Source organism: Dromiciops gliroides, chromosome 5, assembly GCF_019393635.1.
Source record: "Dromiciops gliroides isolate mDroGli1 chromosome 5, mDroGli1.pri, whole genome shotgun sequence".
NCBI lineage: Eukaryota > Metazoa > Chordata > Mammalia > Microbiotheria > Microbiotheriidae > Dromiciops > Dromiciops gliroides.
In genome coordinates this window covers 166,508,152-166,521,980 of record NC_057865.1, presented here as the reverse complement: position 1 = coordinate 166,521,980, position 13,829 = coordinate 166,508,152, and the positions used below count along the sequence as shown (strand labels likewise).

Sequence of the window (13,829 nt, the reverse complement as noted above, 5' to 3'; positions counted from 1 at the left end):
ACTCAGAGTCAAGATCTGGATCAAATTCTGACTTTGCCACTTACTAAGACTTCAACCCTAAGGAGGTGACTTAACCTCTCTCCAGCTCCCATTTCCTCAACTGTAAAATGAGGGGATTGGACTCAATGACCTCCAACTCTAAGTGTATTCTCCCATGGTGCTAAAGTACCTTCCCCAGCATCGACACAACCACAATGCAGTACCAGGATGTGTTTAGTTAAAAATATACATGATTGTCTCTTTTAAAATGTTATCTTCCTAACTATTTAATCATACCCAAACCTCTAGTTTTAATCACACAACGAACAATTCTTTATATTCTGTTGCACTTTGTACAATAAATGGTCGTTAAAGACTATAAGGCGATAACTGGGGAAAAAAAGAAAGATAAGAAAATTTCCTTAAGTAAGGAAGGAGCAATAAGGTATAGTTTTTTAAAGCTTCATTCCAATTTTGTCCTTTCTTTCTTGGATACTTTCTTTCCTTGTTTGTTCCCTGTTAAAAGTTTCACAATACACTATATAAACAACAAGCAGTTAATTATATGCTAGATACTGTGCTAAGTGCCAGGCATAGGAAACCAAAATTAATAGTCCATGCTTTCAAGGACTTTACATTCTAATGGACTTCACCTTCAGTAGGCTTTCCTAGTGTACTTCCAATAGCTTTCTGATTACAAGGAGATTATCCAGATATAAAAGCACCTCCTAGGAGCTCTTGGCACCTACCACATTTCTATAAACTGTTGAAAAGTGCCAATGGCTTCAGAAATCCCTTGGATCACCTAGGATCCTATGCCATTATGTGACTTACTCAGGGTCAAACAGTTAGTGTCTGAGGCCCTATTTGAATTCGGGTCTTCCTGACTCCAAGCTCTCACTACACAATCATAATGACACACTTGGCCGTGAAACAGATGAGAAAAGGCACTTCCCTCCCTTCTTTGTAAGGGAAGAGGACTATGGATGTAGAAGACTGATCATACTGTCAGATCAGACTGAGTCTCTGGTAATAGTTTTGCTGGCTGAACTCCTTCCCTACCCCCACCCCCAACCCCTTTTAAATTCTTTGTTACAAGGGATGGTTTTTCAGATAAAGGAGGAGGGCATAAATTTCAGAAATTAGTGATATTAAAACGATATCAATAAAAAATTTGAGTTTCAGTGTGTTGGAAGTTTACATTTTATTCATTGATCCAGCCATCCACCCCATTCTTTCCTTCGTTCATTCAACAATATTAAAACCGTCTTGGGGATGATAAATCCTCTTTAGAATATAAGCTCTTTAAGAGTAAAGACACACGCACACAACGCTCTATATCGGACAGTGACCTTGGAGCCTCAAGAGCATTCAAAAGAAATCAACAAAGATAAATCTGCACCAAGCTTCTGCCGTGTGCCCGTGACTAGGAAAGACCCATACAACCTTCTCTGGGATAGACCTGTGGGCACCCAAGGCTCTTCAACTGAGTGAATGTGAGAAAAATAAAAAGTTGCCCTGTTTGTACTACATTTCCACATGTAGCCGACCTTGAAGCTACCGCACAGTGGATTTTGCGGTGGCTGAAACGAGAACAATTTGTTGGGCCATGTGGGTGTCCATACCTCAGTTCCACTCACTGATGATTTTTCTCTCTCTCAGATAAGAGCTTGGCTTGCTGGAATTGCAATTCTCGGGCAATCACTTTCTTACACAGGAAGAAGAGGGGGCGGGGTGGGAGGGAGATGCAATCAATTTGCACCCCATCCTCCCCCTCCCCCCAAACAATCCAAGCCAAACCAAACACTGGCCACGAATCAGGCACAAACTACCAGGATTTACGCTCTGCTTCCTTTTTTTTTTTCCCCTCTCGTTCTCATTTGGCTGGAGGAGGGGTAGTGCCCTAGGAACAGGGAAATCGAGAAACAGCAGGCAAATATACTTCCTTTTGCGGTGGAAAGGGTTCGGGGGTGACTGTATCGGTTACCTGCGCACCGCCCCCCTCCCCGCCCCCTCTAAGCCCTGGGCGGAGAGCGATCCGGTCTCCAGGGCCTACCCGGGTGTAGTTCGCGGAGCTATCCTCCGCCAGGGTTAAGGAAACTGTCCCTGCCCCCTGGCAGAGCTGCTGAGCGGGTCTGGTCGTCTAGGCGTCAGCAGCGAGCCCGGCCCGACCACGTCCCTCTCCGGCAGCCCTGCTCTCCGGTTCAATGGCCGCCGCTTTGAGCCTGTTAGCCGTTGGGGCCCGAGGGCCCAGCCGCCTACTGCGCTGCCGACGGGCTCTGCTCGCCGCCCGCTCCTGCAGCTCGGGAGCGGCCGCGGCCAGGCAGCCTCAGTCGGAACAGCAGCTCACCATTTGCCGGCAGCTGGATGGCATCAGGTCAGGCTCCGCGGGGCCGGCCCCGAGCCTCCCCCCCAAACAGCCCCTAACTCTCAGCGGTTTCCTGGGGACCGAGGCGGCCGCAGGGAGCAGCTGCCTCTGGGCACCAGGAATCTTGTGTTCTTGTCTGGGAGGTGGCCTCCAGGAGCTCTCTGCCCGCCGCTACCGAAGTCCGGGCGGTAATGGGCCCAGGAGCAGGCGTGAACTAAAAGGGTGGGGGAGGGGAGAGACGTAAAAAGAGGTCCCCTTTTTTCCCCGAGCCCTTACTCGGGTGTTCAGCCCAGGCTTCCTCGTTCAATTCACTCCATTTCAGGGGTGGATAGGGGCAAATGCGATAATAATATACGTAAAGAGATTTGCAAACCTCAAAAAAAAAGTGTTAGCTATTTTCAGTATTGTTATTTGTCCCCACCAATATATTCTGGAGGCTGCCCACTGAGGCATCTGCCTGGCTGATGTTTGTGACCGCTTTGGCAAGTATTTACACTGTGGGAGAGGGGGAAGGGACGTTTAAGGAGGCGGTTTTAGCCCATCCTTGGCCTCCTGCGGCAGGGTAGGCCTTGAACTTTCTTTGTTACATGCTAGAGGGATTTTAGGGAGGGTGGTTCAGTCAGTCCCAAATACCTCTCATATCTATGGTAGGATTTAAACACACACGCACACACACACATACTAACAAAACAAAACACAGACCTCGGTAGTAGTTGCTTCCTGGCCAAGTTAAGCAACTATGGAAGTACATGAGGAGGAAGGCCTGTGACTTTTCAGGAAGTCCTTCAAAACAATGTTACTTGACTCAAACAGCTTAGTACAGTGTGTTCAGTACTATCAACAGATCAATGTTCAGGTTTTGCTCTGGTTCAATGGGGTTGTGTGCCCTTTACCAAGGATACATTCCCTCTGTGCTGGTAAACACACACACACATACACATATCTATGATAAAATATATGCAGAAAATATTCATTTCTCACACACACACACTCTCTGCCCCTATATCCTTTTTATAAAAACTCTCTTCTTTTAAGGAGCTTACAAGCACATAGTTACACCAGAACATGTATACTCATCAGTCAGTTAGCCAACAGACATTTATTAGCCACCTACCATGTGTCAGGCACTGTTCTAAGCACTGGGGAAAAGACCAGTCCTTACTCCCAAGGAGGAGCTAGGTGGTACAGTGGCTAGAGCACCAGGCTTAGAGTCAGGAAGATCTGAGTTCACATTTGACCTCAGATCCTAACTCTGTGATCCTGGATAAGTTACTTAACTCCGTTTGCCTCAGTTTCCTCATCTGTAAAATGACTTGGAGAAGGAAATGACAAACCACCACATTATCTTTGCCAAGAAAAACCTTAAAGGGGTCAGGAAGAGTAGGACACAGCTGAAAACAGCTAAACTCTCAAGGAGCTCACAGTGTAATAGGGAAGACAACATGTAAGCAGTTATGTACAAATAAGTTACATACAGGATAAATTGAAGATTATCTCAGGAAAGTCATTAATGAGATCAGACAAGGCTTCTTGAAGAAGGTGGGATTTTAGTTGAGTCTTGAAGGAAGTCCTCCTTCCCAATCATACCCCTTCCTCCAACTAGTCAGAGCCCCCCAACATTCCTAGTATTGTGGATACCAGGATGTGGTTCACTAACCAAGACATTTATTTCAACAGAAATGGTTGCATATGGTTTCCTTGGAAGGTACAAAAACTAAGAAACTAATATGTAATATAAAAGGGAATGGATTTTTAACTCCTCCATGCAGTATATCACTGCTTCCTCTGTGTATTCAATAGCTTGAATCTATGCTGTACTTACAAAAGGTCATAAGCTTGATTCCTGTCATGGCATCTGGATGACTACAAAATGACTGGGTCAAAGGCTCTGACCTATGGAGACCCACGAATGAACTGGAACATTTTTCTTTTCCGTTATACAGCTTGCACATTATTTTTTTAAAATCTAGTTTCCTTTTTAGAAACTGTGGCCCAACCACATCACTAGAATGTGTCTGTTCCTAGCAACAGGGCTCATGCACCATATTCCAGTAACACCACATGCATACTTGCCCTCATTTTTGCAAGTACACATCAATAGACCAGTTAAGGTATTTTGTGAATCCATGGAAGTGTTATCTCTGGTTTCACAATGTTTTATACTAGCATATTGGACTATAATTTATTGACTGTGGCTGTAAGGTTGTCAGATGTTTTTGAACTCCATATTTTGAAGGAGAAATTGCATAGTAGAAAAATGAAGGCCAAAGTCATTTTCATTTATAAGAAAACAATAGGAAGTATAGAAGGAGGCCTTTCCTGTTCTTCCTCCCACACCCGAAGACTCAATTAGGCCAGGTACTGTGTGAACTAAAAAGCTTTGGATCTGGAGTCCAGGGGAAACCTGGATACAAATCCTGCCCCTGATAGTGATGTGAACATAATCTCTTGTCCTCAATGTTTACTTCTGTAAAAGGGGACTAATGATACCTGTAGCACTTAATTCATAGGTTTTCATGAGGATTAAAAGAGAATAATATGGGGAAAGTATTTTGCAAAAGCTTGAAACATATAGTCAAAACTTTGTAAATGCTTATTGATTGAATATAAAAATATTAACCATAATTATAAGGGGCAGGTAGGTGGTACAGAGGATATAGTGCTGGGCCTGGAGTCAAAAAGACTCAGCTTCCTGAGTTTGAATATGGCCTCAGATACTTATCTAGCTGTGTGACCATGGGCAAGTCAGTTAACCCTCAGTTTCCTCATTTGTCAAATGAGCTGGAGAGGCAAATGGCAAATCCCTCTAGTATCTTTGCCAAGAAAACCCCAAATGGGGTCAGGAGGAGTCAGATACAACTAAAGAACAAAAATAATAATAGTTGATAAATATAGAACGTACATCAGAATCCCATTTATTTGGAAAGACCAAGAATCTGAAATATATGTCACCTTTAAAAAACATTATTAGTAGCTATTTTTTTAAAATTATGTTTTAAGTTCATTTCTTCTTAATTTATGGAAACTATTGAGCACACAATCAGTAATGAGCAATATAAGCAATAAGCTAAAAGTATAAGCAATAAATACTTGTTTTCATTAAATATTTTTTAAAGAATGAAAAGGGGGCGGCTAGGTGGCGCAGTGGATAGAGCACCGGCCCTGGGGTCAGGAGTACCTGAGTTCAAATCCGGCCTCAGACACTTAACACTTACTAGCTGTGTGACCCTGGGCAAGTCACTTAACCCCAATTGCCTCACTAAAAAAAAAAAAAAAAGAATGAAAAGAGTTGGTCAAGGCCTCTTAACTTCCAGACACTATAAAACTTAATCTCTCTGACTTCAGTTTCTTGATGAAATTTAAAGGGGTGTTTGGTGAGGAGGGTTGTACTAGTTGATTTCTGAGATCTTGTCCAGTTCTAAGCCTCTATGATGCTATAAACCATTGAAATCTAATCTCCATCCTTGGAATAGCTTGTTGTTGTTTTTTTTCAAAAGCACAATGCCTAAATAGTTGCAAAAGTTAGTTTGTTATTCCCAAGTACAAGTTGTTGAGTCAATTTTTCAGTTGTATTCATCTCTTTGTGACCCGATTTGGGGTTTTCTTGGCAAAGATCCTGGGGTGGTTTGCCATTTGCTTCTCCAGCTCATTTTACAGATGAGGAAACTGAGGTAAACAGCTAAGGGACTTGCCCAGAATCATGCAGCTAGTGTTTGAGGCCGGATTTGAATTCAGGAAGATGTCTTCCTAACTCCAGGCCTGGAGCTCTGTGCACTATGGCGCCACCTAGCTGCCCTAAATATTCCTTAAGTATCTACAGTGTGGTCAGTACTGACTCCTAAGCTCTATATGATTTTGCACAAAATAGTAAACCACTGTTTGTCAGTTTCCTTTCTTTTTGTAAGATGGAAATATCTGTCCTTTTTGATAACACTACTTCAACTTCATCAGACTTTTAACATCAACATGAATGTGAGAAGACTAAGAGAGATAATTAACCAAGAGCAAGCGTACTATCTATACTATAATTGACTGTGTAAAATAAAATACACTTTTTTCTCCTGCATGACTTTCAGAATTCAGGTGGAAGTGGCAGAGTTTTCTTCTATAGTGAACAGGTTTTCTCCAGCAATCACTGAGATAGATACGCCTTTTCCCTTCCACGGATCCTGGTAATAAATATCCTTAAAGACTTAATTGGAGCCGAAATTTCCTCTTATGAACAGTGCCATCTATATTGCTTCTATATTGATCATTTGCTAAATACCACACAATGAATTTACATGCCTTAATCTTTAAAAAATATAAAGTCCCAGACTCTAGACCAAAACAGGCTGAGAGTTAAAATAATTCACCAGCCAAAGTGCTAATAAGACATACAGTCACAATTATTACCAGGTGGGCTCTGGAGTGCTTGGGATTTCCTAGGTGGGAAGGGCAGAGGGCAGGGGAGGGGTACTGCAGCATGGCGCCTGTAGTAAGGGTTTTAGAGGGCTTGGATCCTTTCCAAAATTTTGCTCTTGGTCCTGAAATTTACTTTAAGCTTATGCCATTGACAGGGTGGTAGTCTTTTTGATATTTCCTGAGGCAAGAATACTACCCCTGCCAAAAAAAAAAAAAAAAGATATGTTTCTAAGAAGCATCATGGTACAGTGGGGGAAAGTGTTAAATTTGGAGATGGAGGATGCAGGTCAATTCTGCCATTTACTTAGGAAAAAAACAGTTGAGCTCTCTGGGCCTCTCCTCACCTTTAAAATAAAGGAGTTATGCTAGCTGACCCATGAGATCCCTTTCTGTTCTAAGCTTGTGATCCTATGGTGGTTTCCTTGGCAATCACAAATGGAAATTTTGAGCTGAACTAGCTTAACACATGCAGCAACTTTTATACATATAAGTAAATAATGTTTATGAGAAACAAGAGAATGAGCATCACACCCATTTGAAGAGGACCACAAAAGTGAAATGACATCCTGGAACTACCCAAGAATCATTATTATTCTGATTGCACTGGGATTAATTTCATCACCACTGGGGACTGTAGCAAGGGATGTTATTTATGGAGGGACCAAATTGCCCTACATTGCAGTGAGGAATATGAAATCCATCAAAGAAAGGAAAAGTAATAAAAAAAATCTAGATGGAGTGACAGGAGCCTGATGTCAAATATAAAAACAGTGAAATTGCATGTGTCTCATTGCTGATTTCGGTCCTGTTTTTGTAACAGTAATAATAATCCATTTCTGCATACAGCCAACAGGATGGTGATCAAGGTTATTAGAGTCAGCACTTGGGGTACCATGAAACAGTGATCAAGCAACTTTGCATGCACAAAGACATTTTGTTAGATGCTTTTATCAAGAGTCCCTCTCCCAATATACATTTTTTCCTTTTGTTCTCTCCTCACACATTAGCAGAATTCGGCAGAATTGCAGGACACCATGAAGGGGGAGATGAGAAATGCTGTCACGCAGGCATCCTGACAAACACGCCAGCTTCTGTTCTCCCTCAGAATGGGTGATAGGCGCTGGGGGGAGGGGGAGGAGGAGTTGCGGTCATATTTGACTCTTTTCCTAACCTAATTCTGCAAAAACAGCTGGAAGCAATCGGGTGAAGTAGCTGCTGTTTTGTCAGATTCTTTCTGGCTCCTGACACTGTCATGCAAAACTTGGGAGCCTCTCAAGCAGAGGATGATGATTTTGAAACTATTGTGCCTTGTCCTTTCTGTGGAGGTGACAGCAAGGTTTTTGACAGGAAAGCCCTGAGAAAAAGAGAAACAAATCAAGGGAGGCGGATAAACCCAACCCCACCTTTCAAGTATTCTTTTCCTTGTTTTGACGTGAGTGGTGGCTCCAGCAACTTGACAAGCTAGTCTAAATTGCAGAAACTAAGCAGTATCAAATGAGGGTTTTTTTCCCTTTTGTTTTTTTTTTAATACTTCCCAAATTAGAAAGGAAATTGGAAGGGTTCTAACTTGTTTTGACCTAGTAATTATATAAAATGTTCTTCACAGGACCATTATCTTGAATAATCCAAAGAAAAGAAATGCTCTGTCCTTACGGATGCTGAAATCTCTCCACAATGACATTCTCCATGATGCTGAAAGCAAAGATCTAAGAGTCATTATCATTTCAGGTATTTTCTTAATAAGAATTCAGTCTTAAGAGTATATTGAAGAGTATATATCCCAGTGTTCTACCAGTTTCAGGAAAGATCTGTCTTAATTTGGAGGTTAGCCTGGTAATTGGCTCATATTTAGATGGAGAATTTATAAATGCAAATTTCTAGATATGCAAAATGGTAATGTGACTGGGACCTTGGCAAAAGCACTATCTGAGGTATAGATTACAGCATCATTAATAATGAGCATTGATCAATAAGAACGTTCCTTTTCTTTCTTCTTACTGTTGGATGGTGTACATTGCCGGTGTCAGTAGTAATGATCTCCCTCTCAAATTTCTGTAGTTGGTTTATAGGGTACCCTCGGAAACTCCATTCATTCCTCCCCCTGCAAAAAAAAAATGCTCCTTTTTTGATGACTTTTTCTATATCCTAAGTTTTGTATCATAGGGTTAGCTCCGCCCCCCCATCTTTATATGAAGAATGTTCAGTAACCAAGGGATCTGTGTGGCTTAGTGGTATAGAGCTAGGTTCTCTCATCTGAGCTTTGTCACTTTGTTAAAGCACTATATGAATGTGAATCATGGTCACCTGCCAAATGGGCATGATGCATGAACCACCTACTTCAACTGAAAAATGAAAGAATTGGGTTAGAGAACCATTAATGTACCTTCCAGCTTTAACATTCTGTGCTCTAACTCTAATAATAATCATTATTATTATTGGAGCTTACATTTATATAGTGCTTTAATAGGTCTAAAGTAACTTGTCTCATTCTGTAGTCATGACAACCCTGTGAGGTTAGTAAAGCAGGTTGTTTTTTGTTTTGTTTTTTGTTTTTTGCAGGGCAATGAGGATTAAGTGACTTGCTCAGGGCCACACAGCTAGTGTCACGTGTCTGAGGCTGGATTTGAACTCAGGTACTCCTGAATCCAGGGCCAGTGCTTTATCTACTGCGCCACCTAGCTGCCCCCAGGTTGTTTTTTGAATCCCCATTTTACAGATGAAAAACCAGAGACCCAAGTGTTCAAGGTCATGTAGCTAATAAGTTACAGTCAGCACTTGAATCTAGAGCTTCTGACTCTGAGACCTGTGCTCATTCTACTCTGTCTCACTGGCCACTCTTGTCGATGGCCATTTGTCTGCTTGTAAAGGGTGCCCCAAAAGCAGTCCTGTTAAAGGCACAATAGTTTTCATGGAATTTCTTTTTAGGGACCTAATGCTTACAGATCCATCTGTGCCTGGGAGTCCAGTCATGAAAGACTTCAGTTACAAATCCAGAAAATGTTCATTCAGTCTTGGAGATTGAATTTTAATTTCCCTTTTTAAAGTTGTATATGTTCATCAGTTTCCCATACTGATTTTGTGCAAGAAGTTACTTTAAGTTATCATTTTGCTTTTGTTCACTTGTTCACTGGTGTCTGACTTTTTGTGACCCCATGGACCATGCTGTCCATGGAGTTTTCTTGGCAAAGATACTGGACTGGTTTGCCATTTCATTCAGCAGTGGATTAAGGAAAATCGAAGTTAAGTGACTTGTCTAGGGTCACATTGCTAGTAAAAAAGAATAGATTTTAACTCAGGTCTTCCTGATTCTAGGCCCAGTGCTTTAGCCACTGAACCACCTGTCTCCTTCAGTTATGATAACATAACATTAAATACAACTGTTTATAATGTCTTTAGGATAATGTCAAAGGGTAGAAATAGAGCTGAATTTCCCAAGGCTGGCATTTATCTCTCTCTCCCTCCCTCCCTCTCTCTCTCTCTCTCTCTCTCTCTCTCTCTCTCTCTCTCTCTCTCTCTCTCTCTCTCTCTCTCTCTCTCTTTCTCTCTCTCCCTCTCTCTCTCTCCCTCTCTCCCCCTCTCTCCTCCTCTCTCCCCCTCTCTCCTCCTCTCTCCCCCTCTATCCCCCTCTCTCCCTCTCTCTCTCGGACTTTTTTTTTTCAGCTGAAGGGCCTGTATTTTCCTCTGGCCATGATTTAAAGGAATTAACTGATGAGCAAAGCCAGGATTACCATGCTGAAGTATTTCAGACGTGTGCTGAGGTGAGGTAACCAGCATTGCAAACTTCGAAATAATCATGGCAGTTTATCTTCTAGCTTCATTGTGTTCATGACATTTCAAAAACACACTGATAGTCACCCTGACATCCATGTGAGTAGAGGGTCAGTAGTGCTTTCCCCACTCCATAAAATAGAAAACTAATGGCACTGAGTCATAGATCATCTTGTCTGGAGTCTCCCAGTAAGTTTGTGATAGAATGAGGAGCAGAATTAGATCTTCTATATTCAGGCTGGTATCAGGGAAAGGGCACGGAACTGGACCCCTCTCCTCCAACTACTAGTGCTTCTCCCCTAGGATCACCTTGTATTAACTTGGTATATATTTTCTATAAACGTATGCATGTACATATTATCTCCCTGATAGATGTAATCTACTTGAAGTGAGGGACATTTTCCTTTTTGTTTTTGTTTCTCTGGAACCTAGCATAGTGCCTGGCATAGAGTAGGCATTTAATAAATTCTTTTTTATTTTTTGCAGGGCAATGAGGGTTAAGTGACTTGCCCAGGGTCACACAGCTAGTAAGTGTCAAGTGTCCAAGACCAGATTTGAAATCAGGTCCTCCTGAATCCAGGGCCAGTGCTTTATCCACTGCTCCACCTAGCTACCCCCAATAAATTCTTGTCCATTGATTGATTAGTTGACTGAAGTCAGGAGATGTAAGTTCTAATCCTGATTCTGCCATTAATTATCTGTTTACCATGGACAATTCACTTTAACTTATCTGGATATTAGTTCTCTCATCTGTATAATTCAGGGATTAGAATTAATGACTGAGCTGTCTTTCAGCTCTGAAAGTAGAGTGTAACTCTTTGCTTCTAGGACCCATAGAGGATACCAAACTTTGTTTTGAGCAAGATCTATCTCTAAATATCTATCATCTATATAATTCCATTTATTTAATTTCCTGCAGGGACTGCTAATAATGGGGAAGATGGTATTTCTTTCTTTTTTCTTTTTTTAAGAAAGTGAAAGGACAAGTGATTTTCTTGGAACTCCATAGCAAGATGGAAGCAAAGCCAGATGGAGAACCCAGCTCTTTGAATTATAATTTAACCCTGTAGGTGACACTCTGCTTTTTTGTCTGGTCTTGAGGCTGTCTCAATGTATATGACTAACATGGAAAACCATTGAAGGCTACTGTATGAAAGGAGGGGCAGGTCCTTTTGTTGTTTTGACCTCCAAGAACTTATATCTCTGAGACTTGTTCCTGTGCTGTTTGAAGTACAGCCTCCACTCAAAGGTAAGGAATGAAGACTCAGAGCTCCTTGTGGCCTACACATGAAGTAATGGGCCAACCATTGAAAGTATGGCCTGGGTCAGTGGTGGCAAACTCAAATAGAAACAGATCCATGCAGCTATTAACTTAGAAAACCACAAATTAACATTTTCTGTGTCGTATTATAGTTTTATTTATTTTGTGCAATATTTCCCAATTACTTTTTTTTTGTGGGGCAGTGAGGGTTGAGTGACTTACCCAGGGTCACACAGCTAGTAAATATCAAGTGTATGAGGCTAGATTTGAACTCAGGTCCTCCTGAATTCATGGCTGGAGCTTTATCCACTGTGCCACCTAGCTACCCCTCCAAATTACATTTTAATCTGCTTCAGACTTCACTGAGGAATTTTGCCAGCTGTGAGTTTGACATGTCTACCTTGGACAACCACCTTCTCCCCACTTCTTCTCTGTCCCAACCTGTTTCCCTCAATTAGCTGGGGACTAGAAGTACCTAGTATTTTTTCTGAATTTGTTTGTTTGCCTCATTTATATTCTGTAAGATGGTTTTTTAAGGGGGAAGATGCTTAACAACACCACCACCCCACCCCAGGAAATCAGCACTAAGAGTTGTTATCTTTTATTAGAAGACAGTGTTCTCTTCCCAAAGAGGAATCATGGAATATAGCACAGGGGTTCTTACCTTTTTTGTGTTGTGGATCCCTTTGACAATCAGTGAAATCTATGAACCCCTTCTCAGAATATTTTAAAGACATAAGTCAAGTATGCAGACTTACAAAGGAAACCAATTTTATTAAAATAGTTATAAAAAAATTTAAGTTCACTCTCAGAGGTTGGGGTAAGAATTCCTGGTAGTAAATAAAGTTAGAATCTGAGTTCAGATCTCACTCACTATGAACTCTAACTCTCTGATTTCTGGGCAAATCACTTAACCTCTCTCTGTCTGAGTTTTCTCTTCTCCCAAATGAGGGAGTTGGACTGAATGACCTCTAAGCCATTGGCTCTAAATCCATGACCCCATGATCTACATAAGCTGAGGTCTAAAACAGGTCTCCCAGAGAAAGGGAACAAAATCACTCACTCTCCTTCAGAGGGTTAAAGCCCAAGTCCCATTACACTTCTTCTGACCCCTGGGTAGGCAGGTTGCAAATAACTTGACACACGGCTTAGCAGAGAGGGCTGGCCTCATAGAAAAGATGCAGTTCATAAACACACACCTGGACCCATTGCAATAGAATGGGAGAAGGAACATATTGATTCCTTTAATACCATTTCTGAGGAAATCAAATTGTCTTGGATGAATATGTGCACCATGAACTTGTGCAAGATTTCAATTTCCAAATGTAATCAACAGGCAGATTGGAACAGAATGAGTTAGATATTTCATTGTTCAGTTCATGCATGAGAAAATTTGATTTTCAAGAGGAAGACATAGGAGGTGTCTGAATTTGCTCAGCCTCTAACAAATATAGCAACTTTGGGACAAACAACAAATGTTGCATGAGAGTTAAGATAATTATTTACAGCACCAAGTAGGAAGAACTTGAGTTAATTCCAGAATGATAAGTGTGGTCATTTGAAAAGCAGAAATAATCATTGATGGGGCCGTTACACACTTTGGCCCTTTACCAAAGAGGCCTGTTCTGTATTTTTGTGCTAGCTTTCTTTTCAGGTGTAAGGACTGAAATGGAGGTCCAAGTAAGAGCCTGGCCCTTTCCTTCCACAAATAAGATAAGGATGTGATTATGCTGACAGCCTGTAGGCTTAAGCCCCTTCTCAAATACAGCTCCTGCTTTGCTGGATCTGGGATAAAAACCTGTGTTGAAGATGGAAATGACCAAAAGGGCAGTTGACTTAGGAAGGATTATCAAGGGTTTGCATTTGTGTATTAACCAGGCTTGTTTCTTCTCCTCCTGGCTGGCCAGTTTTGATTGCTTCACCTTTCTTTTGCTTCCCTAAAGATGATATGCAGGCAGAGATGAGATGGGATGTTAAAAAGTCACTTACCCTAGTAGTGACTTGCTTTAGTTTGCTTTCTAAAGGACTAAAGCTCAGTAGCAGGATGAA

General features: G+C 41.6%; 1 protein-coding gene across 1 annotated transcript in view; it reads left to right on the top strand.

The window, feature by feature from the left end:
- The first annotated feature begins 1,738 nt into the window (after nt 1–1,738).
- The window catches only part of ECHDC3 (enoyl-CoA hydratase domain containing 3), a 42,774-nt gene continuing 30,683 nt past the window's right edge, over nt 1,739–13,829 (top strand). Inside the window, exons 1-3 of the mRNA XM_043966600.1 lie at nt 1,739–2,356; nt 8,358–8,479; nt 10,412–10,509. Coding sequence (XP_043822535.1) covers nt 2,187–2,356; nt 8,358–8,479; nt 10,412–10,509 — 390 coding nt within the window. The 5' untranslated portion in view covers nt 1,739–2,186. The remainder of the gene's footprint in view (nt 2,357–8,357; nt 8,480–10,411; nt 10,510–13,829) is intronic.